The sequence below is a fragment of the Colletotrichum paranaense genome (genome assembly GCF_030867605.1).
Source record: "Colletotrichum paranaense strain IMI 384185 chromosome Unknown Scaffold_8.1, whole genome shotgun sequence".
Lineage (NCBI taxonomy): Eukaryota > Fungi > Ascomycota > Sordariomycetes > Glomerellales > Glomerellaceae > Colletotrichum > Colletotrichum paranaense.
The window spans coordinates 600,335-626,730 of record NW_026848966.1 but is presented as its reverse complement, the minus strand read 5'-3'; the positions used below and the strand labels follow the sequence as shown (position 1 = coordinate 626,730).

At 54.6% G+C, this 26,396-nt stretch overlaps 8 protein-coding genes across 8 annotated transcripts; 4 read left to right on the top strand and 4 right to left on the bottom strand.

Moving 5' to 3' along the window:
• Window positions 1-71: 71 nt before the first annotated feature.
• On the top strand, window positions 72-1,015 carry CPAR01_10060 (ankyrin repeat protein; the record flags this gene model as incomplete). The annotated part of the gene is made up of 3 exons (XM_060494323.1): window positions 72-98; window positions 181-352; window positions 486-1,015. 3 exons carry the CDS (start codon window positions 72-74, stop codon window positions 1,013-1,015), a joined length of 729 nt encoding a protein of 242 aa, XP_060346505.1.
• Window positions 1,016-2,161: 1,146 nt separating this feature from the next.
• Window positions 2,162-3,457, bottom strand: CPAR01_10059 (thaumatin family protein; the record flags this gene model as incomplete). The annotated part of the gene is made up of 2 exons (XM_060494322.1): window positions 2,162-2,959; window positions 3,008-3,457. The coding sequence occupies 2 exons, from the start codon at window positions 3,455-3,457 to the stop codon at window positions 2,162-2,164; spliced, it is 1,248 nt and encodes a 415-aa protein (XP_060346504.1).
• A 1,962-nt stretch (window positions 3,458-5,419) lies between these two features.
• CPAR01_10058 (uncharacterized protein) lies at window positions 5,420-7,890 on the bottom strand (the record flags this gene model as incomplete). Its single annotated transcript, XM_060494321.1, has 4 exons — window positions 5,420-5,619; window positions 5,672-7,043; window positions 7,131-7,235; window positions 7,300-7,890. 4 exons carry the CDS (start codon window positions 7,888-7,890, stop codon window positions 5,420-5,422), a joined length of 2,268 nt encoding a protein of 755 aa, XP_060346503.1.
• A 2,109-nt stretch (window positions 7,891-9,999) lies between these two features.
• CPAR01_10057 (uncharacterized protein) lies at window positions 10,000-10,818 on the top strand (the record flags this gene model as incomplete). The annotated part of the gene is made up of 2 exons (XM_060494320.1): window positions 10,000-10,017; window positions 10,564-10,818. 2 exons carry the CDS (start codon window positions 10,000-10,002, stop codon window positions 10,816-10,818), a joined length of 273 nt encoding a protein of 90 aa, XP_060346502.1.
• A 4,081-nt stretch (window positions 10,819-14,899) lies between these two features.
• Window positions 14,900-16,404, top strand: CPAR01_10056 (major facilitator superfamily transporter; the record flags this gene model as incomplete). Its single annotated transcript, XM_060494319.1, has 3 exons — window positions 14,900-15,160; window positions 15,215-16,259; window positions 16,313-16,404. 3 exons carry the CDS (start codon window positions 14,900-14,902, stop codon window positions 16,402-16,404), a joined length of 1,398 nt encoding a protein of 465 aa, XP_060346501.1.
• A 3,319-nt stretch (window positions 16,405-19,723) lies between these two features.
• On the bottom strand, window positions 19,724-20,348 carry CPAR01_10055 (uncharacterized protein; the record flags this gene model as incomplete). The annotated part of the gene is made up of 2 exons (XM_060494318.1): window positions 19,724-19,802; window positions 19,840-20,348. The coding sequence occupies 2 exons, from the start codon at window positions 20,346-20,348 to the stop codon at window positions 19,724-19,726; spliced, it is 588 nt and encodes a 195-aa protein (XP_060346500.1).
• A 1,056-nt stretch (window positions 20,349-21,404) lies between these two features.
• CPAR01_10054 (hexokinase) lies at window positions 21,405-23,490 on the top strand (the record flags this gene model as incomplete). Its single annotated transcript, XM_060494317.1, has 3 exons — window positions 21,405-21,702; window positions 21,866-21,945; window positions 22,021-23,490. Coding segments are annotated over 3 exons (1,848 nt in total), but the record flags the coding sequence as incomplete, so codon positions are not given.
• Window positions 23,491-24,224: 734 nt separating this feature from the next.
• CPAR01_10053 (acetyltransferase) lies at window positions 24,225-25,412 on the bottom strand (the record flags this gene model as incomplete). Its single annotated transcript, XM_060494316.1, has 1 exon — window positions 24,225-25,412. The coding sequence occupies one exon, from the start codon at window positions 25,410-25,412 to the stop codon at window positions 24,225-24,227; it is 1,188 nt and encodes a 395-aa protein (XP_060346498.1).
• Between the last annotated feature and the right edge of the window lie 984 nt (window positions 25,413-26,396).

Sequence of the window (26,396 nt, the reverse complement as noted above, 5' to 3'; positions counted from 1 at the left end):
CATCCCCACGATAGCCTCGTCGTGAACAAAACCGCACACCCACACCCACATACATACACAACTCCACAACCATGGCAGGGGATCACGAGGAGCACGAGGTTCGTTCGCCCACTTCTCCACCACACCGAAGCATTCCCCTCGCAAGAAATGTAAAGTAAAGAGCTGACACGATACCTGCAGGGCGCCTCCGTCAAGGAACTCCTCATCGAGGCCGCGCGGCGCGACAACACTGAACTCTTCAACGACGTCATCGCCGGCATCAAAGACGAGAATGAGCTCTCCCGCATCCTGAATGAGACCACCACCGTCATGGGAAACCACCTCTACCACGAAGCTGCCTCCCGAGGGAACTGTACGTCTTGCCATCACGCACTTTATCTCGACACTCGAAACTTCCCTCAACACCGCTGACTTTCTTCCTCTCTCACACCATCCCCCTCATAACTATATAAAGGCAGAATGCTAATTCTAATACCCTCCCACAGACGACATAATCGACCTCCTCCTCGACCAACCAAACTTTGAATGCGACCCCATCAACCGCCAAGAAGGCGACACACCCCTCCACAGCGCCATCCGCTGGATCAACAACGAATCCCAAGCCAACCGCGAATTCGGCAACGCCCTCGTCGACATGATGCTCGAAGCCGGCTCCAGCCCACGCATCAAGAACAAGGGCGGCCTCACCCCCCTCCAGCTCGTCGACCCCCGCAACCCGGCCCTCCGCGAACTCATCCAGAAGCACGAGTACGCCTCGCTCAACGCGGGCGACTTTATCAACGTGGACTCTTCGTCTGCGGGCAAGAAGAGCAAGGGCGGTGCGAGTGGTGCGCCGCCGGCGTCGGCGCCCCCTGGTGCGCCTCCTGCGATTCCTAATTCTGCTGCGCCTCCTGTGCCTGCGGGGTACGCCCACGACGAGGAGAGTGACGATGATGCCGAGTTTAGTGGTAGTGATGACGAGGAGAGGGCCGAGTGGGATCGGAGACGGAGGGAGCGTGCCGCGCGCAAGGGCTGAAGTCTTATGGTTGTAAGGGCGTTTTGATGACCTCACGGTGAAAGGCAGAGAAGAGGGAGGATTTTGCAGATTTCGAGCACAAGTTGGTTGCCCTTTTTTTCGCCGGTACATCTGTTCCATGTCAACCCCTCGCCTCTTCCCATCAACCCCTTCGCATTAGATGACGGGGGGTAAGAAGAGGCGAGGGTCAAGACACGTACAAAAACAACACGGCAGTACGGAGTACGGAGAGAGAGACAAGAAGGAAAGAGGCGATGTAGGAAGGAAAGAGAAAGAAAAGAATTTCACAACTGTTAGACTTTTTTTCCAGTGTCACGATTCATGGGTCAAGGTGTTTTTTTTTTTTTGGGGGGGGGGGGGGCGGCTTTCATCTCACGAGAAAGACAGAAAACAGAAAACACGTCACAAGTACCATGAGATGGAGAGATGGAGCGAGATGAGGATAGATAAACAGAGTCGGGAACATTGAGCCGAGTTTTTTTCGAGGTACATTATTGCAATCCAAATTTTCCAGTAGTTGCCAAGGTGTTCCTGTTCAGGTCTAGAGTATAATGGATTCATGCCTACTTTTGAAGTATCCAATATTCAAGAAATGGTCTTTCTGAGATGAGAGCATACCTGATAATGATATGTGCACACTCTGGCCCGGGTCCGCGGCGGCAGATCCCCGTCTCCGTCGGTTCCCTTCCGAAAGGTTAAAACTCTCCGCTTGTCGCACACAACTACCAGTGACTGAGCTTGCAAGTAAGCTTCGGTAAACGTTTGTTTCCTCAATGATTAGAAATCTGGTTACGATCTTGTGGTCCTCATTCGGAACGCATAGGATGACGGCGGCTTCTCATGGTCGCCTCATTCATGAAAAGCACAGTCTCTATAAAGTATGAAGTGTATTGTATTTATCATGGGTATAAGTTTTCTAGGTACTCGAAAGGAAGGTTGCGGCTATAGTGTCTTCTAGCACACACTGTTGAGCCTCTGTATCATCGTCTTGCGCCATGCGTCTATCGTCCATGCCTCGTACAATCATTCCAGGGTATCCCAATGCCAAAAGTCCCAAAGTTGCAAAGAAGCACGGCAGATTGCGTGGGTCCAGCCCCGTCGTGCTTATTCCAGAGAAAGCAAAAAAAGCAAACAACCCCAAGGCATCTACCAACCCAACAGCATGGCAGCGGTTGTAGCCGCCGCACAGATGGCCCACAGAGACGACGAAGCCAGGCCTGGAGCAGCGTTCTTTTCGCTCTCAGACTCTATGTAGGATTGATTCTTAACCAGGTCCAGGTTCTTCTGGCTCAGGAACCCGGCGCTCGCGAGCTCGAACAGCTGCGGTCCCATGGTCCGGAGAATGTTAGTGCTCCTTCCAGCGGGGCAGAAGACAACCTCCCAGCCGCCGCCTGATGGGATGATGAAGGTCGATGTTTGGTCGTCAAAGGCGAAGCTGTATGCGTCGGGGCACAGAGCCTTGGCGTGTCTGGAGTACAAGCCTGGCTTGCACTTATTGGGGTCATGCCATTTGCCTATACAACAGTCGTGATCCGAGTTCGTGGCCGCGCATTGGCTCTTGCACGGGCTGAAGGTCGGACGCTGAATATTGTCATCGGGATAGGGATAGACACCGTCGCCGGGCTTGTCTGGCGGGTTGGATAGCAGTGGCCATGGGCACCAGTCCTTGGAACTCTCGTTGGACTCAGTCGGTTCCCAAGGAACAGGGTATGTGCTGTTGGTGTAGACGGTGCCGCTTGCCGCGCGTTGTGACAGGAAGCCTGTCGTTGCGATGCAGGCACAGTTGGTCAGATTTGGCGGGATATAAGTGGTGTTCTCGGCGGGGATGTAGTTGATGCCCACAGGGATGTTGTAGCCATCGACCAGGGAGATATCGTAAAACGTTTGGCGTCCAGAGACACCGCCGGCCAAGTTGAACTCGGCGAGAGTTGCGGGAACAGCACCCTAGGTTGATTAGCCATCGTCTGTCGCATTCGAGAGGGCGAGACTTACACTGAATTCACAGTCAAGCTTTCCAAAGCAATCACCCGTCTCGCAGCCTGCCGACTCTCCATTGACGGTACAATTGGTTCTCCCCCAAGCGCGGCCTTGCCAAGTTGGCCCAACCCACATGTCTCGACTGTCACCCGAGGCAAGCTCGAAACCACCGATTCCAGGACCGACGCCATGCTGCGTTGTGATGCCGGGCCAGATCGTGTCAGGACATGAGTTGGTGACCTTCAAGGGGATTCTCCCATTCCAGTCCTCGGGTGGGCCTCGTCTGGCGGGGTTGTACCGCTTGTTCAGTTGAAGGTAGTCGGTCTTGTAGTTGGGGTGATAGCTTGGGAACACGATAGCGTTGGCTGCTGATAGCTGCGAGGATATGGCCAGCGCGAAGAAGAGGCTCTGGTTTGTCCTCGAAGGTCGCTTGTCGCCTCTCCTCGAAGACGATGAAGGTCTCATGGTTTCGTAGGCCGGCTTCTCTGACAAGTCTTTGGTATAGCTCAAGAGAAATAGCAAAACTGAGAGTGATGACAAGTCGTGTAATTCGTCGACTTGAAAGGGTCCAATGTTAATTTACGCTGGGATGCTGTGACAATTCATGATTCAGAAGGATCCAAGCTTCCGCGGTACTCGAACGACGATCTGGAGGTAGATATAATGACCGCCAGCACCCAACGATGTTGAGCAATCAGACGCCCACCAATAGACTGCGACGGACCTGCGCCGAGTGACGTACGGGAGCGTCGACGTGAGAGCGAATGAGCAAAAGCAAGGGGCGGCGGGATATGCCCAGAGGTGAGATCGGCCTGGCTGATCCAGGGGCCAATTCCTGATTATCCCTGCACGCGCGATGTAGCGTCAGAGTTCGACCAGGTGGGAGACGCAGGTTGGTTGGACGGGCACGGAAGGGTGGAACAGGAACTGGGTTCGTAGGGCAGGGAAAGGAAAAGTAGGTTATTTTCTTTCGCGCTTAATAGACAAGCGTTATCTGGCACTAATGATGCAGAAAGGGACCGTCGTCAAGTTTTGTAGTAGGGTACGACGTAGAGGTTTTCGTGGCATACGATAGCCTCGAGTGACCCGAGGTTGATGAGACGTCGAAGTTCAAGAAGAGAGAACAACACACCATCGCATAATGACATTACCTCCTGAACTACAGTACTTTACTTGCTGTATTCGCCGCATACTTACCTTACCAACTGAGGGGGTATTGGCTCGTCCCATTTACCTGCTGCCACTGTCGGTTGTCGAAAGGTGCAAGATGCAGGGCCCGACCTTGGGTCGAACTTCCCAGCGGTTCATGTTCAGACGATGACGCAGGAGCAACTGGCTGCCCGGTTTCCCACTGGCACTGACCGGGGTTGATCTGGTCTACTTCGGCTCGGTAGTGACCAGGGCCTTCCTTGCTTGGCTTTTGCTCCCCCGCGCCGTTGGCCAACTGGGCCAGTGAACAGCGGGACGCAGCTCCTCCAGTCTCCACACGTTGAAGTTGCTGTGGCTGAGTCAGAGCATGTTATGACCGGTCAGCCTCTCAAGTAGTCTCTCGCTGTTCTCCCCTCAAAAATACATCAGGTCAGTCGCTGTCTTATCTTTCGGCATAGCCCCCACAACGTTGCTCTTAGCCATCATGAACGTGGTCATGAACCTTCGTCAAAATAGAGGACTTGGTCCCTCACAAGTAAGGATACAGGATTAGGGTGTGTTTTGATCCCGAAAACCGCTAGCCGGCATCCATGATCCTCCACTCCACGTGGCGCTCCCAGCTCGCAAAACACAATTCTTGGCAAGTCTTGTTCTGGTCGACCAAACAAAATTTGCTTAAGAGCTGGTTAGATATATACCTACCTATAGCAAGTTCCCATGTATTCCGCAATTGCAGCCAAAAAAATGCAGAAGCTCAGATCCCTTCCCCCTTACGGAAGACCTTCAAAATCCAAGAACTAAACCGGCTCAGGTCCAACGGTGTGTGAGTGTGAACCTTAGGTTCTGGGCAGTTGGAATGAAGGGTGATGGCTTCATCAGGCTTGGATACGACCTTTCCCCGGACTTGGGTGGATCTCCCTACAACCCCGTCAGGAAACTATAGTCTTTTGAAAAAAATCTTGATTTCTCCCAAGCGGGGAGTGTCGTGCGTCTACAACACTTGACAATAGGCCATAATCCTTCCGCGTCATAAAAACCTCCAAAATCCAATCCTCGTCTTCCAGTCATCTGTTCTGGGAGGTCTCTTCGTGATATGTACTCTCGGCCATTATCAGCCTCGGGGCTGTCCTTCTGGGCCCCATCACCTTTTCGAGGTATCATCCGAGTGTATGGAAACGAAATGCCCAATGCAAGCAAGCAAACATTACCAGTCTCTCGCTCTCCCCCCTCTCCCCCTCTCTCTCCCCTCTCTCTCCCCTCTTTCTTCCGACACCGTCTTTACCTGAAGCGCGCTCTGCAGCGGCCCATGACCTCGCCTTGGCACACCAGCTCTGCGCTGAATTCGGATCCGTCGAGCGTCAGGTAAATGTCAAAGTAGACACGGTAAAATGTGCCCTGTGGTGTGTCCATTCTCTCAAAGTCCTTCTCTAGGTTCTTCCGCGACAGGTCCGAAGTCAGGGTGACAACTTCCTTGATGCCTGTGTCCGAGATTAGCAATGGTCAATTGTGAAAATCCATTATTGAACTTACGAGGATCCTTAGTATACTCAGGGCAAACATCATCATCGCAGGCGTACAGAATGTCCTCGTACATGAGCGTCGCACCTGGTGCAACTTGACGGAAGAACGAGACCTTGACAGGCTCGCCAATCTTGACCTTTTGACCCTTTTGCACAAAGATTTGACGGGTGAACTTGCAGCGGTCCTTGCCATCGAGGGATGGCACACGGTAGGCCTCGGGATGGTATCCTTCCTTAAAGGGCTGCAAGGTGGCCATGAGGTAGTGACGACGAGCAACACGGTGTGTGACGACGCGCTCGGTGATGCCGGCAGTAACAGCACCCTTGACGATAGCGGCCACGGAGTCCATGGGACGGACGACCTTGGACTGGAACTGGGGAGGAACGTGGAGCTTGATCTGCTGGAAGAGGTACTCGGAGGCACCGAATCCACCAACAACGAGAATGTTTTGCAACGTCCGGTTCTGGGCCTGGATGGCAATGATCTGGTTTCTGACGAGCTCGAGAATGCGGTTAACAACGGGCTCGAAGCACTGCAGAATCTCCTCGTTGGTGAACGTCATGTAGCCCTCCTCGATGCCGGCCTCGGGGAACTCGGCCTCAATACCAACGTCGACAGCCCACTTCTGACCGTTGTTGCGGAAATCGGCCTTGATACGGTTCTCAAAGTCCATGATGCACTTGGCGTACACGCGGCCGGCCGTCTTGGATCCGTCGGGCAGCTTCATCTTGCGAATCTTGGTGCGGAGGATGTTGCTGAAGTTGCGATTCAGCGCTGTTGAACCGCAAGAATCACCAGATCCTGCCGTGCACTCGGCAACGGTGAAGGGGTTCTCCTCCTCGACTTCGTACGCGATCAAATCGACAGTACCACCGCCACAATCGACAATCAGCACGGCGTCGTGGACCTTGAGGTTCAAGAGTCCCGTCTTGGAACAGAAAATAGCAGCAGCTTCCGGCTCGGAAACTAGCGTCAGCCGGTTGTCGTTTTCGTCTCTCAGGAAACCGGCCTGGATAGCAGCAGCTCTGGTGGCGGCCTTTCCTGCATCGTTCCAAATGGCAGGGACGGTGAGATAGTAACGAATGTTCCGCTCCTCACGGTTGAATACTTCACCGAGAGTCTTTTGCAGAGCCGAGCGCATAGCCTGGCGGAGCTTGAACAGATAGTCGGCCGCAACATCGATTTCGGACTTTCCAGGAGGCAGAGGAGGCAGGTTGATGGGGTCGATATATGTGTTGCCGGATAGCATGAGCTGCAGCTTGAACCACTCGACCTTTTGCACGCCGGGCTTTGGGTATCCAGTAGGGGCGAGGGCGTCGGCGATGTCGGGACCCCAGCCAACAACCTTCTGGTACTGATCGTAGTAGAGAACCGTGGGGATCTAGAGAGACAAAAGAGCGTCAGCAAAGTACAAGAGCAAAACGCATCACGCTTTGTCTATGTCTGGGGACCCCTAAGTTCTTCCTACCTTTTGCTTCGTGTATGAACCAGCGCCAGGCCATTCTGTTATAATGTCTTCCTTGGCTTCGTTGTTTGTCGCAAAAGCAAACGCCACACCGGAGAAAGTCGTACCCTGTGGGTCATGTCAGCAACGCGGCATATGACAAACATTGTCTTGATCCCAAGAGTCCACGTACGAAATCGATACCGACAATCAGCTGAGCCTTACTCCTGCTGTTGCCTTCCACCTCGGCCGCGCTGCCGCCTCGCTGGTACTGTGCCATGGGCCCACCTTGAGGAGGACCCGGGGGAGGATAGCCACCGCCGCCGCCGCCGCCGTACTGAGGAGGACCGCCCATGGGGTGTCCCTGACCGCCGATGGGAGGAAGCTGAGGGGGGTAACCGGCGACGGGAGCACCAGTGTTGATGGGAGGAGGACCGCCAACCATCTGCGAAGGCGGGGTGCGAGCCGGACCTTGACCCGTCATGGGGCTGGTGCGACCCATGGGAGGAGGACCGCCTTGAGGAAAGTTGGCCGAGTAGCTCGGAGGCCGGTTACCGGCGCCTGGGTGTTGATTCATGGGAGCGATTGAAGCGGAAGAGGTCGAGGCAATGGAGCCTGGGCGGACGGGAATCTGTTGCGGTATTTGAGGGGCACCGGAGGGGTGACCACCCTGAGGAGGAGGGGTCGGGCTTGGGGTTTGGTTCGGATCGGGTGTCTGGATACTAGCAGTTGACTTGCGTTTGCCGAAACCAAAGCCTTTCAGGCGGGAGTTGGAAAAGCTCATATGGGATTACTGGGTCGGGGAGGAGAAGAGGGAGAAAAGCGAGGGCCCAAGGTGGGCAGGACCAGCAGAGGGTATATCGATTTGGGTTGCAGGGCGTCGGCAGCCGTGCGGGTGCGGGTGCGTGGTGCGGTGCAGCAGAGCAGAGCAGAGCAGAGCAGAGCAGCAGAGAGGAGCGGTGGTGGTGCTCTTGGTCGTACTCGAGTAATAATCGGCGGGATGATGGATTGGATGGCCTGGGCTTAGACTTTTAGGACTTGTTGCTGCGGCTGCTGGGCTTGGGCTTGGACTTTTGGGCTGGGGTGTCGGGGTTGGGGGGAGTGAAGAGGAGGAGGGGGAGGGGGTGGGTGGTGATTTTTTGGTAGTAGGCAGTGGTGGTCCGTCCCGGTCAACTTTCAAGTCAGACGCAGGTCAAGTCACGGTTCTTAGGTCAGCAGAGAAAAAGTCAAGAACCCTTTTTTAGGACTTGGCTAAGAACCTTTTTCTGCAGGTCTGGGAAAGGGACCAGAAATCCTAGGACTCTTTCTCTCTCTCTCTCTCTCACACACACACACAGCTGCTGGGCCTGCTGGGTCTGCTGCTGCTGCTTGCTGCAACGGGGCTCGGAGCTTGACAGGACGAGAACGAAGACGAAAGACGGGAAGGCGAAGGGGGAGAAAAAAAAAAAGAAGTGGGAAGGAGTGAGAAAATAGAATGCGGTGCTTGCTGGGAATGGGGGGTGGAGGGGGTGGAGCGTGCAGCGTGGGCCGTCCTTCGTGGACCGTGGACCACCGTGGGCGCTTGAATGAATCCGCCGTTTCTGGGATGATGCGGGTTGAGGTGTGCCGTACCTACTCCGTACAAAGCGGTGCAACGGAAGGAGCAGCAGCAACAGTAAGGTAGGTATTCGTAATGTAGTATAGCAGAGGGCACACGGCAATGGGCAGAGAGAAAGAAAGCGAAGGGGATTGATTGTGAGAGAGTGTGTGGGAGAGTGCCGGACCAGTTGAAGAGAGACTGCGTATGAGTGAATGCGAGCAGATGTGAGAGGATTCAACAAGGTAAGGTAAGGTAAGTTCTGATGGACGACGGGGATGGTGAATTGGGTTGGTGGATTAAGATGGGAGCTCTTCTGTCTCTTTCTTTTGGCCAAGACGACGACAAGCAACAGGAGCAGGAGGACTTGCAATTGTGAGGCACCCAGGAAAGCAACAAAATGTACGGATAGGTACCTTTTCAGCCCTTCGCTCGCTTACTCTGCCTTGGCGAGAAAGGATAGCTGTCTGGCGTAGATGAGACTTTGATGTAGCTCAGGCGCGGGACGGTAAGCATGCGTTGCTTGCTGACGGTGTATTGAAGAAGACGAAAACAAGGGTGCAAAGTGCTGCCGTGAAGACGATGAGTTGAAAATGTCGAAGAAGGTGAGATTCGGAAGTCGGAAACGGTGACGATGAGCTGTGATGAAGCAAGCAGGCAGGAAGGCGGGCTAGGCATGCAGAGGAGGGCGACGAGGGAAAGCGACCATGGGCGGTACGAGACGCTTCCTTCCTTCGTCGCTAGGTACCTAGGTAGAGACAACCTGGAGGAGAAAGAGGCTCACGCAAAGGTGGGCTGGGCGGCTGGACGCGGGGTCGGGTGTCCAGGTATGGAATCCGTAAGAGCAACACGAGCAGGAGGTAGCACACACGGGTGCACTAAGGTAAGGTAAGGTAAGGTAAACAAGATGAAGCCACCATGAGAGGGAGAGAAGCCATAGCCTGCTGCTGTTCGTTGTGCTAGGTATTCAGCTTCTCTCTGGTCAAGGAATCAAGACCGATAGGCCAACCTGTTGAGGAGTACATTGTTTTGGTCTTATTCAAGGGTACTCGAGTACGGTCTTGGATATCCTGCCTGCCCATCTATCCGTACGCATACAAAAAGCTAGCTGTTTCTTAGTCCTTCTGCTGGCCAAATTGAATTGTCTCGTCTCGTTTCGTTCTTTTTTACGGTCTCGCTTTGCTTCAAAGGACCACCCCGTTTGCCCTCGCCCTCGCCCTCGCCCTCACACCTTCCTTGGTCCCAGCCCATGTTCCAACGAGTGCTTGCTTGCTTGCTTGCTTCCTGCCCTGTGCCCCCCGTTTTGGCGCATCCAACATGGAAGGAAACCTTGAGGTGAGGTGCGAAAGGAAGTCCTGTGCGATGACTGTCAACTGTGTACCTGGAGTGGGGAACCCTTCCGACGACACATGTCACTCTCTGCTGCCATCAACTGCGAAAGTGACATCGACCGGGATCCTCAGCCAGACGGTGGTCCGGCGATGCTATTACTAAGGTACCCATGAATACTCCCGCCAGCCAGCTGATGGCACTAAAACAAGCTGCGGGTGCGCTAGGTGGAGGAACCCCCCCTCGGGTCGCTTTCTGGGCAGTGTAAGGCTGAGAGGGCGCTCAATGGCCCCAAATGCTGCCTCTGGATTGGACTGCGCCGGTTCAGACTGGCTGCAGAGCACTGGAGCCCCGTGTGTACTTCCTAAGAGCTCACTTCGCAAGTGTGTAAGGAACACACAAAGTACCGAGTTGGGCTCTGTGTGTACCTCCAACGTATCCATCCATGTACGACGAACATGCATTGCAGGACCTTCCCACCTCCAAGTGGTACAGAACACGCACTACTTGCATCTCAGCACACAAAGCATCGTGCGATACCTAGCTGAATAGGATACCTTCCTTGGAGTGCTTGACTGGCCAGCTTTCGTCTCGTCTGCGGCCAGATCAGATCACCGACGGGTTTCGTCCCGTCTTCCGTCGCCGTTGTCAACGTCTGGGACCCGGGCGGAGGAGGGGGCCGTAGCCATCTACACGAGGCATCTCGAGACTGGTTTCTCGCTGGTGTCCGTGTCAGAGACTCAAAGACCCCAAAACATTGGACGACGTCTGTCGGGGTTTTTTGTCTGCCCATCCCCACCCCCGTAGAATGACAAGACATGACAAGGTTGACGGCGAAGCTCGAGCTGGATATCAATGTCTCAACCCCGGGCGGATACTTGCTGTACCTGGATGATGAAGGATGCAAGCGATCACACTGAAACGGCCTGTGGGAAGACCTAACATCAAGGACAGTCAGTCGACCGCAATCTTGGTGCCTGCAAAGGAATAAACAATTAATTACCCTAGCCCTGCTGTTCCCGTCAGAGGTGTCTGACAGCTGACACGCTCTGACGAGCCAGCGCCAGCTGTTAGGGCAGGGAACATGCTGATGTGACTTTCGTGGAGAAAACTGGGGACGGGATTCCCGATGCGTGGTTGCGAATTTGCTAGGCGTTGGGAAATGGGACAACTAAGACAGGGTATGGACTTAATCGTCGGTCTGCGACGAGACCTCGCTGCGGGGAGTTGGGACCCAGAAATCCGGCAACATCTATTCATGTTTGGCTGAGTCCTTTTGCAGGAACTCCAGGGCTTCAGGTGTCAACCATCGGATGTCTGTGGCCAAAGTCAGTCAAGGACTTTAGCGTCATGGGGCACAGCTCGCCTTATCTGTATCCGTATAGGAACACGAGCACTATCAACGCCCAATGATCATAGTGCCATGGAACCTATGACGAGCAATGAGGGATTGTGTCTCTGGATACTGGCTCTTCGAACCCTGAGAATTATTGAGGGGCCTAGTAGAAACTAGAGAAGCAGACGAGCAAGGCGTCTCAGGGCCAGGATTCAATGGAAGGGATGAGTCTGACTGGACCTACATACCTACCTAGTGGTAGGATCGCAATGCAGGACTTTTGACGTAGGACTTTGGGAATTGAGTGTACTCCGTACGGGTACTCCATACGCAGCACCAAGTACCTCGAGGTACATGATGTGCCCTTGACGCCGGGGAGGCATCCGCACCTGCAGCTCGCCGTCTGTAAGACCTTGTCTGGCCGGTAGCTTTTCCTTCGGGCTGGGTCATGACAACTCAGGAATCGGAGGCATCAGTTCAGAGATCGAAAAGTGCTGCCATTTTCTTTGCCAGTCTACTTCCCTTTCCTTGGTGAATCTGGCCCAGAAGCGCTCGAAGGTAAGGTACGTCGGATCAATCGCGAACCCACGGCTCTTTCCTTTGTCCTGGTAATCGTATCTGGGGAGGAACGTGGGGGTGAGTGGTGTAACTGTAACTAGAGGAAGCCTTAAGGTAGCCTACGGAAACATACCTCGTAGATAGGCAAGCATCTCGCGTTTCCCCTCTCTTTCCTGGTTCTTCTTTCTCTTGTGGCTAAGGTACCCCGCCAGGTCAAGGAAGCAAGAAGTAAGGTAGGTAGGCACGTACGGTAAGGTAAGAAGGAACCTTGGGTTCGTCAGCACTTGAGAAGCTTGGGTTCCTGCCAATTTCCCTCCCGCCTTGCCAAATGGCAGGAAGTAAGAACATCGAAATGCACCTTCCGTTACTCAGATAAGATAGATAGTCATTGCCATCCAAAGTCTTCCCTTGCCCTCGCCCTCCTTGTCCCTTTACACAGTATGTTCCTCACGGAAGCGCTCAAGATGTATGGCTGCACAGTGAACTGGGCTTTCAGTTTCCAGCGAGACATTCGTGTTCGAATTCTCTAGATACGTCAGCATTCCGCTTAGCGCTCGACCTTACAGAATATTGATGCAGATGCAAGAGGCCTCACCCCTTCTTCGCTCTCGCTGCCAAAGAAGCAAAAAGCCTTGCTCACGTCAATCTTTTCCCGTCTCGAGAGCACCAGCTGGAAGACCGACCGATGCCACAGCTGTACCTGCAATCCCATCCTCGTACGACTACCTGCGAGATACATCAAGACTTGAACCCGAGGACGCCATCTGCAGACAGTTGGGTGAGGGAGACCTCTCGTTCCGAGCCATGCCTCGTACCCTACTAACCCTACGCGAGATAATCTTGTTCCCACAATATCTCACTGAATGGAAACCAGCCGTCGCGAGGCGTAGCACAGCAGCCATGCTAAGCCCCGTGGTCGTGCAATAGGCCAGACAGGGAGCACCCCTACTTGCCGCCGTCCTCTGATCCAACTCAGCAAGCTCAGCCGCACAGCTATTCAGGTTTAGCAGCTTTCCCCAAGCCGGCGCCGAAGCTTCCCTTCTATCCAGTGCGCCAGTCTTACTTTTGCCAGTCTTCAAGCCCCCATCACTTGGTGCGTGAACTCTCAAGAGCACCCTCAAAGTTTGATGCCGTTGGAGCATACAATCCTTGGGTACCTAGTCGGGGCCAGGGGATGGCGCCCATGGCCCTAGGCCCCCAGCCTCCCACTGATCTGATGGTTGGAAGGACTTTGCCAGGTTTGCTATTACGGCACACCGATACCTATCCCGGCACGCCGTCGCTCCGGTCGGGCTGTCAATGTCCCGGATCCTAGTCGCTGGCACGCTTCCGTTGCGTCGTGTTTGTTCGTGCTGTGGACAAATGTTACTAGGGTCCCACGCGTCCTGGACACCGCCAAACTCTTGTCCGCCTTGCCCACTGCGACCTTTGCTTCTCGAATCCGCGTAATTCCAATGGAAGCACTGCCCCCCAGCCCCGTCCGTTCGGTGGGCCTACGTTCCTCGGAGCAGCTTGGAGGCTCCGGACTGGCTACGGCCAGGTCCGAGTAACTTCTACCAGGAACATGGAAGAATGTGGACTGCATCTGCCGCGTGGACAGTCCCCCAGTATTCGCCGTGACGCCGTAGGGGTCCTTCGGGGCTCCGGCCGTTGCCCCCGAACGCATTGGGCCCGCGTCCAATCGCTCCCCACCCGCTTCTGGAGACCTGTCGATTGAAACCGAGCCGTTATGGCCGGCAGCATCCTGACATACCGGCGGCCGGGTATCGGTGCGACGAGACATACCTTACATCAGACATGGTTTGGTGAAATACGCACTTAACTTCGACGCCGATTCACGGCGATTTGCGTGCATCCCTTGAGGGTCTTTCTTTCTTTCATTTCATCCAATGCAACGTGCGGTCTCCCATACTTGCCATTGAGCTGAGGGGTGGTGAAATTGCCCTACATGCTTTCAACCAGCTCTATGTAAGTGCGGGGGGCATTCGAGGGAGGCTTTGCTCGCAAGTCTGCGTGCCGCTTCTCTCCCTTCCTGTCCCTTTTCTAGGCTTTGATACGCGAGACAACACGCCGTCTTCTTATGTGCCAATCGAAAGGAATGTGCAGGTACGATCCAAGTACATAGTACAATAGTCAAGTATCCTTCGATCAGTTCATGGTGAACAGCTGAGTGTGGCTAGTGTCCGCCACCAACACTTCCTTTCTCATTTCAAGCTTGGGCCGAGAGCTGGGTGCCAAGCTGGAAGCTACGGACGACGTCTCATTGGTCACAACTTTCTCCCTCCCGTCCGTACGCAGTACACGCTGGATCTATCTCCGCTGGTTTGGAACAGCCGCGGTGGCAGCAACATTTGGGTTAAACTCAGGATACCAAGCCAGCCAAACTCTATCAGGAAGGGGAATTAGGGGACCGGCAGATTGCACGCAGCAAATGGCAGTCGCGGCAGGTACAACTGTAGGGGCCGCGTTACAGATTCAATAGCGCAGCCAAGCCACTGAATCAGCATGGCGTCCCATGTTGACGAACCTGTCCTCTTTTTCATCCGTTTCCAGACAGGGAAGCCTACCTAAGGTAAGCCGTCGCAGCTGCTTGCCGATTGATGTTTGGCAAGTGCAATTGGCATAACGCAGGTCCGCAGGTACCGTGCCGATGGGAGAGAAGGAACCAAAGAAAGAAGCGACTGCCCCCTGCCATTCTTGTTACAATGTGATAGTCTTCCCTCGACATCGATTCTGGGCCTCTGTCTCTTCCATCATTTCAGTACGCTCCAGCTTCCTCCAATAAATGCCAAGCTGAGGCGCCACCGACCAAAGGGCAGCTGAGACACCACGAATGTCAGGATATCCCAAGATACGCGACGCCTACTGATACTTGGCTCGTGGAATGCTGGTCTGCCGCGTCGACAGCCTTATTATACCGATCCAACGTCCCACAAGCTCTACAAACAAGACTTTACCTTTCTACACAACTTGGAAAGTCACACTTGCGGCAAAATGGCTTTCTACCAGATTAATCTGGCCGTTTTTGCGGCGGGCAACGGGTATCTGCTCTATCAGCAGTACAAGCGCCAGGAACAAGAAGTCATCGAGGAGCTGAAGCAGGAGGCTGCCGACTCGGAGGAGGGTTCCGACGGAGGAGATGTCGAGCATCAGCAACTGCTCTCTTCGCCCGTCGAATCTCAAAATGCAGTCCGCCAATTCCAGCTGGACTTCTTCCCGGTCTACGCCCTGGCCATGGCAGCGGATTGGCTCCAGGTAATGCGCCATGCGACCACTATCATGGAAGCAATCAGACTAACATAGGGACAGGGCCCCCATATCTATGCCATCTACAGATACGAGAAGAACATCCCCGAGAGGGTCGTGGCTGCTCTTTACGCTGCAGGCTTCGTGTCTGGCGCCATTTCCGCGTCCTTTGCCGGCGAGCTGGCAGATCGATACGGCCGCCGCCTTGCCTGCCTTACGTACTGCGCTACCTACATCCTCACCTGCCTGACGATGCTTACCGACAACCTCTTCATCCTATTTCTCGGCCGATTCGCCGGCGGTGTTTCGACGACACTTCTGTACAGTGTGTTCGAGGCCTGGCTGATTACGGAATACAACCAGCGTGGTCTTTCGCGGACGAACCTCAAACTAGGCTCCATCTTTGGCAACATGACCACCATCAGCTCCATCGTTGCAATCCTGTCTGGCGTCGTTGGTGACATCTTGGTCAACTCGCTGGGTGGCCGCGTCTGGCCTTTCATGGCAAGTGTGGTCTGCTCCGGAGCGGCCATGTGGTTGATCTTGAAGGGGTGGAGCGAGAACTACGGAACAAAGCAGCATGGCCCGGCAACAACATCACTCGCTGAGGTCAAGAGCGGCATCCAGATGATTCTGGCCGATATGCGAATCCTGTCATTAGGCCTGACGTCGACCTTCTTCGAGGGAGCCATGTACCTCTTTGTGTTCTTCTGGTCTGCTGCGCTGAAGAGCGCGCGAACCAAGGCTGGCTCAGACGAGGAACTGCCTTTCGGGCTCATCTTCTCCAGCTTCATGTGCGCTATGATGGCTGGATCTTCCTTCTTCTCCCTCTACACAAAAACACACTCCAAGGAGACGACATCGCTTATCCTTATGCTGGTCGTGCTTGTGGTGAGCTGCTGTCTGTCCGGAGCAGTCGTGCTGGACAATGAGAAACTGTTGTTTTGGGCGCTGTGCATGGTTGAGGCCAGCATTGGAGCCTACTTCCCAAGCATGTCCTTCCTGAAGAGTCAGGTTGTCGAGGACGGGGTGCGTGGTCGCGTGTACAGTCTGCTGAGGCTACCTCTCAACGTGTTTGTTGTCGTGGCGCATAGCTTGGATGAAGAGGGTAAGTTCCTAGGATAAGTCCAAGTATCGGAATCGTTGCTAACGAAGAAACAGGAGATGGACATCGAAACGCCGTCTTTATGACTTGCGCTGCTCTTCTTATGATGTCCTTCTTCATTGTCAAGAGGAACTTTGCCCAGGGCTAATTATAGATGGACGAGGATCAGTGGCACAGTGTCTATCTCCGAACGAAGTGAGGTTGAGTGAAAGGAATGGAGTGGGGAGTTTGGCAAGCAAAGAAGCATTACGATATCAATGGTATCGAAGGTCCAGCGGGTAGAGAGCACCATTGAGGAAAGTTGATGATACGTGGATGGGATTACTGCTACATACAGCATGGTACATACCTAGTGGAATGGAAATTTCTGGAAGTTAACAAAAGAAAAAGACCAAGTGTCCTATCATGTCGCTCGTGTACGAGGCTCCCCCAGCTGGAGATATTGAGTGCCGGGTATTTTGTGGCAGCCGCCAACCAAATGCTGGGGAGCGACGTCGTGGGGGAGATACCTTCCGTGCTCCCATCGTTGTTGCCAGTTGGAGGCAGGGGCCTGGTGGTCACGCTGGGGGTTCCGTTTCATCAGCTCCCCAACTTCCTTCCTTTTTTGGGAGAGCCGTTCCTGCCATACTCCCAAATACTCAAGTGTATGGAAGGTTCGTAACTTCGCCCACGGTCCATGGCACATCGTGTGCTTTGTTTCTGGCCTTCGGTGTTTCCCAGCCTTTTCCCTCTTTTCAACCTCCTGTTGTCCAAGAAGTCAGGTTGTCGGCACTGGCCAATCTCAAGGCGGCCAAGCGCCATCTATCTTCCCCTTTTGTAACCGGCTCTCATTCGCAGCAAGGCCACTGAAAGATCCTCTCCTCTCCAACGATCCAGAGTCTACTTTAGACAAGCACCCTGGCCCTGCAGCTCACACCGCACAGTTGGGCGGGACCCTGCAACGGTTCGATAGCGATCTGAGTGGTCAACCCAAATCTCAAATCCGGCGCACCCCCTCCTCCAATCCAATCCCAGGAGTGTTTCTTATGCGACAGAAGCGCTCGAGAAGGAGAACCCGCCTCGGCTGACGAGAAAGAGAGACGAGGGAAGAGAGACAGAAACAGAGAGGAGGGGACCAAGGGAAGACGGATCGACTTGCGCGCCAACCTCCTCTTTGCTCTTTGCCTTCTCGTCTCGTCTTGCCTTGACCTGAACTTGATTTGTCGCCTCTTCGCTCGACTGTTTTGTTTCCTCCTGAAACCACCAATTTCTGAAGAAGCGGCCGTCCTATCTCGCCTTCAGTTTGTTCCACGTCAACCATAAGTAGTCCGACGGCGACCGCCCATTGTGCGACAGTCTACGCTAGCAAATCAGAGTAGCGCTCAATCTTCACACTCTGATCAGAATTACACACTATCCGCACCACCACCACGGCGGACGGCTGCTACCAATCATCATTGCCAAGACGAAAACCGGGAAGCTCTGGCCATAACTGTAGGAAGCATCTTTGGACGCCTCGTTATCAAGATTGGTTCTGCACTTTGACGTGCCCCCCGATCTGTAAGAGGGCTAGACCACTGCATCTGGAGCAACTGCGTCACCTCACGCTTCGGCGTCTCTGCCGACTTCCTTCGAACAGGACCAGCCAGGAAAGCCAATTCGTTGCGGTCGCATGATATACGACTGCAGGCACTAGCTGGGGAAGCAACAGCAGAAAAAGAAGACAGAGACCGAGCGACATTCGTTTTGGCACACGGAATGCTAAAGAAGAGGCAGCCGCAAGCCGAGGAGCCCAGTTTATTAATACCAAGTCAAGCCACCAACGCTCTGAATCGAACACCACCAAGACGCACCAGGGAATCTCCCGACCGACTCAGATTTGAGACCCCCAAAGATCCGGGAACCCAGACCCAGCATCCAGGACCCAGCAGCCTAGAACCGAGGGACCCTGATCATCGGTCTGACGTGACGAGCGCACGACTATCACGAGCAATTGAACGAGACAAAGCGTTTACGATTTACTTTCGAGGCCAGAAAGGACTCTAGATTCTTGCCCTCTCCGCCTTTTTTCCTTTTCTCCAGTACGGAGTACTCTTCTTCACCTCATAATTCCACAGTTATCATCTTTTGATTTTATTCCCCGCTAGCCCCCCCGCCGCCTGGCGCAACCCACGAATCCACGACAAAACGACACACGAGGACATCAGAATTTGGCGCAAACCCTGCAGAGGTCTTCCCACCTTTTGCGAGAGTCCAATACAGGTACACCCGGGATCCCCATATATGACCTCATTGGGGCGCCAGGCCTGGGTCTCCTTCGTCTATCCGCAGCGTCACACCCGGGAAACTAATTACAGACGGGCCGTTTAAACGTGTTCTGTCTCCTCCAAAGGGCCGAGAGGGAGAAATTCGGCGCCAAAGGTCACCACTGGCACCACCTCTCGCGGCTCGCCGCTGTTATTCCGTAACCCAAACGCCGCGCACCATTACTGCGCTACGTCTCGCAGGTTGCACTTGCACGCACCAAGGTCAATCCGGTCACTTCATCGGAGCTAGATCCCGTCCCGGGCTACCTCACTTCAGTCTGGGACTCCCGTATAGGAGCACTCAAATCGGTACTTTATCTCAGCAAGACGCTGGTGTTTTCGCAGTGAGGTGCAGCAACGCGCTCGCAGTGAGAATCCGAGCGTTTTCAAGCTGTCAATCACCGGCACACTGTCGGCCTACGTCCGGGGTGGAGGCGCCGATTGGCGCGCGGGTGCTCTTGGTATCGATTGTCAAGACCTCCTAGACCAGCAACAGCAGTCAAGGTCAACGACTGGGGGAGGTGATATTACCAACCAGAAAGACTTATCGAATATAGCTGCATCAGACGAGGCATTTGACGACGACACGCAGAGTATGAGCCAGTACGGGGTGGAGTTGAGGCAAGCTGGCAGTATCAATGGCGGCAACGTCGAAACCATCGACAACGAGACAAACAAAAGCGACGGTCACGTCAAGGGCCACGGACCAAGACACCGGAGAAGGAGGAGCAGCTTCCTGGTCTCCCATGGGGTCTCCTCATTTTGGTACGGCCTTTGCTCGGCGGTGTTTTTAGCACTCGTCCTAGTAAGTACCTCTGCAGCAGTGCAGATTCTCCTTCGTTGTATCCGTCGTTTCCCATCAGACAAACCTATCACACACTTCACACTGCCTAACCCTGGATCCCCATATCCCAAACCACTGCCCTGAACTCACACATAGTCTCTCAAAAGACTCAACGTCCCCGCCCCCTTGTTTTCTGCCGGGCGACGGCGTGGTGTAGTTGCATGCGCTCATTTTCCATGGGTTCAATTTTTCGTCTTGTGTTTGAGCAAAGTCTCTCCATTTCCGGCATGTTCGGTGGCCCGCCCGGGTGTGGACAATTGTGGATGGAAACGGGAGCTTCTTCGGCGTAGAAGTGGGCCACCATGGGACGGGGGGTGATAGTGTCGCCTGTCAGAGACTCAGAGCCCTGCGAGTGCAGTGGGTGGTGAGCCGCCGCCAGCGTCAGTCTCGCGCGTGGTGGCCTGGCCGCCTGGGTGCCTTGGGTATGAATATGGTTGTTGTCCGAATACCTTATCCCATGTCCCAAACTTGGGGGAAAATTTCCCCTGGGGCATATGCGGACTTCCACGGGGGCCCAGGTTTTGGGGAATCTGCTTGATGGGGAGCAGGAGACATGGGGTGGCAGCATGCAGACGACTTGAGCCGGGAGAAGCGCCGGAGACTCTCCTTGAGTGAATCTTCACCATGGATGGTCAAGCGGTTGGCTACCTTACCTGCCTTGATGTTTCGCACAGCTGCAGCAGACCAGGCCAGAACGAATAGCAGTGGGCAGGGAACTCGGTGAGGGAGAAACGGGCGAGAAAATCGAGCGAGCGACACGAGAGATGAGAGGCAATCGATGATCGGGACCTCGCCGGAACCCAATTGGGGCCAACGGCGGGGCCGAAGTTGAAGCCACGATCCAATGGCAAGCGGCCAGAGCTGCTTTCGGCTCCCGAGCTTTTGCCAGCAGGGCCATGGGCCAAGGCCAAGGAACAGAACACTTGACCGGACTCTGCCGCCGCCTTCGTACCTCGTCGTCATGCCAAACTATGGGCAGTCTGGGTGGTCTCTCTCGCTGAATTACGCTACTGGACCTACTTTGTACGGATACACACGGGCGCACGATTCCCCGCAGTACCTAGTCGACGCCCCCCCAGAGCAGAGCTGGTTCCAAGGTTCAGGTTCCAGTTCCAGTTCCAGCTTTCCGCGGCCACGCATCTCGCCTCACATCACGCAGCTGTAGCCGTCCATTCACCATGCTGGATCGTGCTGCAGAAGACCCTATTCTCGTCGCGCAGCTTGGTCCTCCGTCCGGCCCAACATCTGGAAAGGGAGAACAAAAAAGGTCTCGAGACTTGCAGAACTTGAAGGCCTGGATGTGACCCAATGGCATTTGCATCCCACATGCAGACCTGGGGCATCATCAACTGAGAGTTAGTCAACGACGACTCCAGTGGCAGGGTCTTGGTCATCGTCCCTGTTCCGTATCCTTGGCCTCGGCTTCGCTATTCTGGGCGTCCTCTGTCATGATGGCCAATTGCCAAAATGTCGTGGACTTGTGTTACTCAAGGTGGAAGACAAGAGTCTTGGAGGCTTGGAGCTGTAGGAAAATCGTGTCTACGGATTGTAGCACGAGACGGACCACCTCGGTCACCCCACCACGACATTACCTCACTGCTTTCTGGTGGTGTTGAGTGCTGGCAAGGTACCTTGGCGAGTACCTACCTTACGGTCCTTACTTTGCATGCCTGTCGCCCTGCTCCATGGGACCAGCAACCATCAGCTCCACACCTGCTCCCCATGCTCCATGTTTGCTCCCATGCCAATTGAACCCCATCCCCCGTCCATTCCACTGCGATTTCGTCACATACATCATCCTCAGAGCTCCCCCAAAAACTTCCTCACCTTCGCTCTGTCTGACCTTCTTCTCCCATTGTCCCACACCTTCCTCACCCTCCTACCTTATCTGGCTTTGCCTTGTTCGAATTCTCAAGTTCAAACTCTTTCTCCTCATATCTTTTCCCTCTCTTATCTGGAGAATCACTTCATCTTCCTCTTACAACGAAGATTGCCTTGGACTAATTTGTACCAAAACAGCTCACGCAGCTCTTCCTCCGAGACACCAAGCTCCTTCCGCCGCACCTCCAACTGCAGCTTCGCTCCTACTCATTCCCCTCTCACAACTTCTTCTACCCGCCTCCTCCCTTCTATTCTCCTTCGGCACAAATCTTCCAGGAGCCCGTCTGCGAAAATCCAGCGCCTTTTCCAACCACGCCGCCAATCTCCATACCTCTCACAATGGCGCTCGAAGCAGAGACAAAACGCGTCGTCGACCAGTTCGAGCTGTCCGATGCATACCTCAACCGTGCCGTCAGCGAATTTCTTGGCCAAATGCGTAAGTTTGCCCATTCTCCCTTCGCGCTCCCGCTCTCTGCAGGTATTCACCTGCGGGAACTGTCGTTGTCACGGCCAAATATTTGCGCCGGGAAAAAAAGAACAGTCTTGCATGGAAATACTCAACAGTCGAGAAAAGTGGGCTGATTTTTGGCAATTCACAGAAACTGGCCTGGAAAAGGATGGATCTAGCATGAGCCAGATCCCGACCTACGTCACTGGCGTGCCCAATGGTACTGAAAAGGTAAATTGTGCAGCAATGAAGCTTTGCATTCGCAAACCCACTTTGCGGGAGTGCACTCACTGACACTTGTTACAGGGCCTGTACCTCGCTGTCGACCTCGGTGGCACCAACTTCCGCGTGTGCTCCGTCCAGCTCAACGGTGACACTACCTTCAATCTCACATACAGCAAGGTCGCGATCCCCAAGGAGCTCATGGTCGCCAAGACCGCCGAGGAACTCTTCTCCTTCCTCGCCAAGCAGATTGAGCTCTTCCTTCGCGAACACCACGCCGAGCACTTTGAGCAGCACATTCGCCGCCGTCAAACCTACAGCGCCCCCGAGGGCTACCGCGACGAGCACGTCTTCCGCCTGGGCTTCACCTTCAGCTTCCCCGTTCAGCAGCTTGGCATTAACAAGGGCAACCTGATCCGGTGGACCAAGGGTTTCGATATTCCCGATGCCGTCGGCAAGGATGTCTGTGCTCTGCTGCAAGTCGAGATCGACAAGCTGCACCTCCCCGTCCGCGTTGCTGCTCTCGTCAACGACACCGTCGGAACCCTGATGGCGAGATCCTACACCTCTACCGGCAAATCCGGCTCCATCTTGGGTGCCATTTTCGGCACTGGCACCAACGGCGCCTACCTCGAGAAGCTGTCCAACATCAAGAAGCCCATTGTCGGCGAGTTCGAGGCTGCTACTGGCGAGATGGTTGTGAACACTGAGTGGGGTTCCTTCGACAACCAGCTCAACGTATTGCCCAACACCCCTTGGGATGATGCTCTGGACAAGGCCAGTGTCAACCCCGGCATCCAGATGTTTGAGAAGCGTGTCTCTGGCATGTTCTTGGGCGAGATTGTCCGTCTGACCATCCTTGACATGCTCAAGGACGAGAAGCTTTCCCTGTTTAAGGACCAGAACTCTAGCTTCAACGACTGGAAGTCCACAACAAGTATCGGTGCGCAGTCCGGCATGTTCAAGCAGTGGGGCCTGGACAGCTCCATCATGTCCGTTGCCGCTGCCGACAACACCCCCGAGCTGTCAACCCTGAGACAGCAGCTGGAGTCCGAGATGCTGGTGTACAGCCCTTCGCTCGAGGACGCCCAGGCCTTCAAGGCCGTCGCCGGCTCCGTCGGCCGTCGCGCAGCTCGCCTGTCAGCTGTCGCCATTGGCGCCATTGTTCTCCAGTCCGGCAAGCTTGACGACGAGACGGAGGAGGTCATTGATGTTGGTGTCGACGGCAGCTTGGTTGAGCACTACCCCTTCTTCAGAGACATGATCTACGAGGCCCTGCGCTCCATTGAGAGCATCGGCCCCAAGGGTGCTGACAAGATCCGCATTGGCATCGCTAAGGACGGAAGTGGAGTTGGCGCCGCCCTCATTGCCCTTGTGGCAGCTGGCATGGAGAAGGAGGGCGACGTCTTGACCGAGTTCAGACAGAATGTCAAGAGGGAACTTGACTCTATCCCTGAACAACGTAAGTTGCTAGTCACTGGAGTCGCCGAGACAAAGGACGATCTCGACCGTGATGAACTTCCCGCTGCGATGCATTGCGAGACTGTCGGCTAATCACATTTTGTGCGTTACAGGCGAAGAGGTGTCAACAACCAACACGGCATTGATCATTGGAGGTATCGTTGGTGTTGCAGCCATTGCGGCCGTCTGGTGGTCTCGGTATAACCGTCAATGATGAACGAAGTATAAGAGAGATGAATGAATGGGCGACATTGAGGAATGGGAAAGGATGGAAGGAAGTGTGGGAAAACCAAAACCCACCAGTCATTTGGGACAACCGACAAGAAGAGAAGGAGATGTTTTTCTCACTCCTCCCTGTCTGCGTCCCCATCCGTGTGAGCATCTTCTGTTTTCGGCATTGGGTATTTGATCATTTTCTTCATGATTCCACACACACAAAGGGGGAAAATACCGGAGTTGGGCCTGAGCAAAACAGAATAACCTTGCTTGCTTTGGGAAAGGTTTTTGTTCAAAACGCATTACCTGTTTAAATATTTGTCTTGTTTTTAATTTTTCTCTAAAAACGAAAGTTCAAAACGTCTATAGCAGGCTAGTCTCTAAATTTTGGGGGCGAATCTTTTCTAGTATTTTGTGTCTTTCCCCTTTCGCATCTTGTGATTTAGATGGTGAATGCCATGGAGTCGACCAGTGCTCGGGACAGTTCGGGGTTTGAGATGAAGCCGATCCTGCCTGTCCTGAGTACTCCCATTTGTACGTGACTGTCATTCTTCATCCTGCCGCCATCTGATTGTCTTGACAAGATTCAATTCCACACGCCCCTCTTGCGCCTAGCCCTGAAAAGCGGCAGCCGGGTAGGATCTATCCTTCTTCTTCCTCACTGTCGAGCTGCTGCGGGAACTCGCGCCCGAGCCGCCGCTGCTCTTGGGAGGCGCGAGCTTGGCCGATGCCATTTCGTCGGGAAGATCGTTCCACTCTGTCGCCGCGCGACGGTTCTGGAAGGATGTGCCCGAGATCGTCCTCGACAACGGTGGAGGAGGGGGCCCGCCGGCACCATTGCTTCCATTCATGGGTGGCAGGTTCGCGACGGCGGCGGTGGGACCTGGGATCGGCGGTGGTGCCGTGGCTCTGTCAGAGGATAAGGACTGTTGCTGCCCGCCGATGGAAAGAGGACCGACGGCGCGGCGGACGATCCAGGCTGAGTCCGGTCGGAGCTTGATATAGTACCCCTGCAGCGGCTCACCGTATCGCTCGAAGCCGCGGGCGGCGTACCAGCGCATGCCCTCCTCGTTGTCGGTCCAGACGTGGGCGTAGATGTGGCGAAGGTTGACGTCGGGGGAAGAGTTTGCGGCCGCGGCGACGAGATGGTCTACCACGGCGGTGGCCAGGCCATGGGAGCGGTATGGGGAGAGGAGGGCGAGAGACTGGATGTAGAGGGCGTGCTCGAGGCGGGTCGGGGTCGGGGTCGCGGACGGAAAGGGGGAGGGTTCGATGCGGGCTACGACGCCGCCGACGACAATTTCCTGAGAGAAGTTTGTGGTGGGTTGGTCGCGCCAGGTGACGACGCGGGAGAAGGGGCCCGTAAGGGCTGCGGCGTAAAAGGTTTCTGGATACGCTACTGGAAGGAGGAGGGAGTTTATGCGGCGGAGAGGTTGGAGGTCTTGGTCTGAGACGGGGCGGATCGAGGCGCTTGGGTGGAGCGGTGTCGAGGCCGGAGGTTGTGATGTTTGCGGTGTCGTTGCTGGAGGTGAAGTTGTCGATGGTGTTGTCGTTGTTGTCACCGTCGTCACTGAGGATTTGGGAGGAGGAGGTGGTGGTGGTGCTGTTGTTGTTGACGATGGTGGGGGTTTGGTCGTGGGAGGAGGGGCAGCTGCTGTTCCATTCGATGACGGCGCGGGGGCGTACTTTGACGCTGGGGGAGGCGGAGCGTAGGTGGGTTGCTGGCGGGGTTGGAAGAAGGATTTGATGGAGGACTGGGTCGGTGGTTGCTTCATTGTCGTGGTCTGGGGGAGAGACATGCTGTGTGTTGGGCGGAAGATCGTTCGTTTGCTTGACTTGTGAAGGAGGGAAATGTATTCATAGGTGAGTTGTCGAGACTGGAGGGAGGATTGCGCAAAAGAAAATGTGGAGCAGCAGGGTAGCAAGGTAGATTGAGCACTCCAGCTGGAGGGATGATACTCTGTCAAATAATTCCCGAGTAGACAGAACTCCAGTTGCGCGTGCGCTGAGGCGTGAGCATTTACACGCGTGCGGTACTTGAAGAGTCTGGTTTGGGATCTGGTGATGTCTCGTTTCCAATAATCCGGTGACGATGAATGCAGGGAAAGGGGGAAAGGGGAGTTAGGCGAGAGGTTTAGGAAGTCACTGTCTCTGAATGGTTGCGACTTTTTTTTCGGCTTGCAGGGCAGGTAGACGGTTCCTTGCAGCGAGACGGAAGGTGGTGCAAGTCGTGACTCGGTTTAGGTTTGGTGGCTCCTTCTCCCTGGGCTGTCTCTGGAAGGAGACAGGTACTCCGTACTTCGTACACCCTCAGAGGCTCAAACGGACAGATGCGTTCAGTCAGCCCCGATGTCAACTACTGTGTAAGAGTCTAAGAGATGCGGTCAGACGCGGCTCTGGAGGCTCCGGCGGGAGAGCGACGGCTCCACCGGCTCGTCCCTTGAGTAATTGCAGGGAGACGAATATCAGAGATGGTGTTGTGCTAAAGATATCCTGTAATACATGCACCCCGTATTCCGTACTTGTATAAAGAGACCACGAGACCAATTGGAGGAGCGCCGGGGATTGGTAGTGCCAAAAATTACTGCATGAACTTCAGAGACTGATGGATGGTTAGACTCTCTGAACGAATCATGGAACAATAGCGAACCCCTGGCAAATCGCCGTCTTGACTCGACAGTGACGATGTCTGCTGCATACTCACCAGCATGTTCTCTTGGAAGGAGGGAGTGCATCGGCGAGGGTTTGAAAAAAAAAAAAAAAGGTCCGATCAACTATCAACA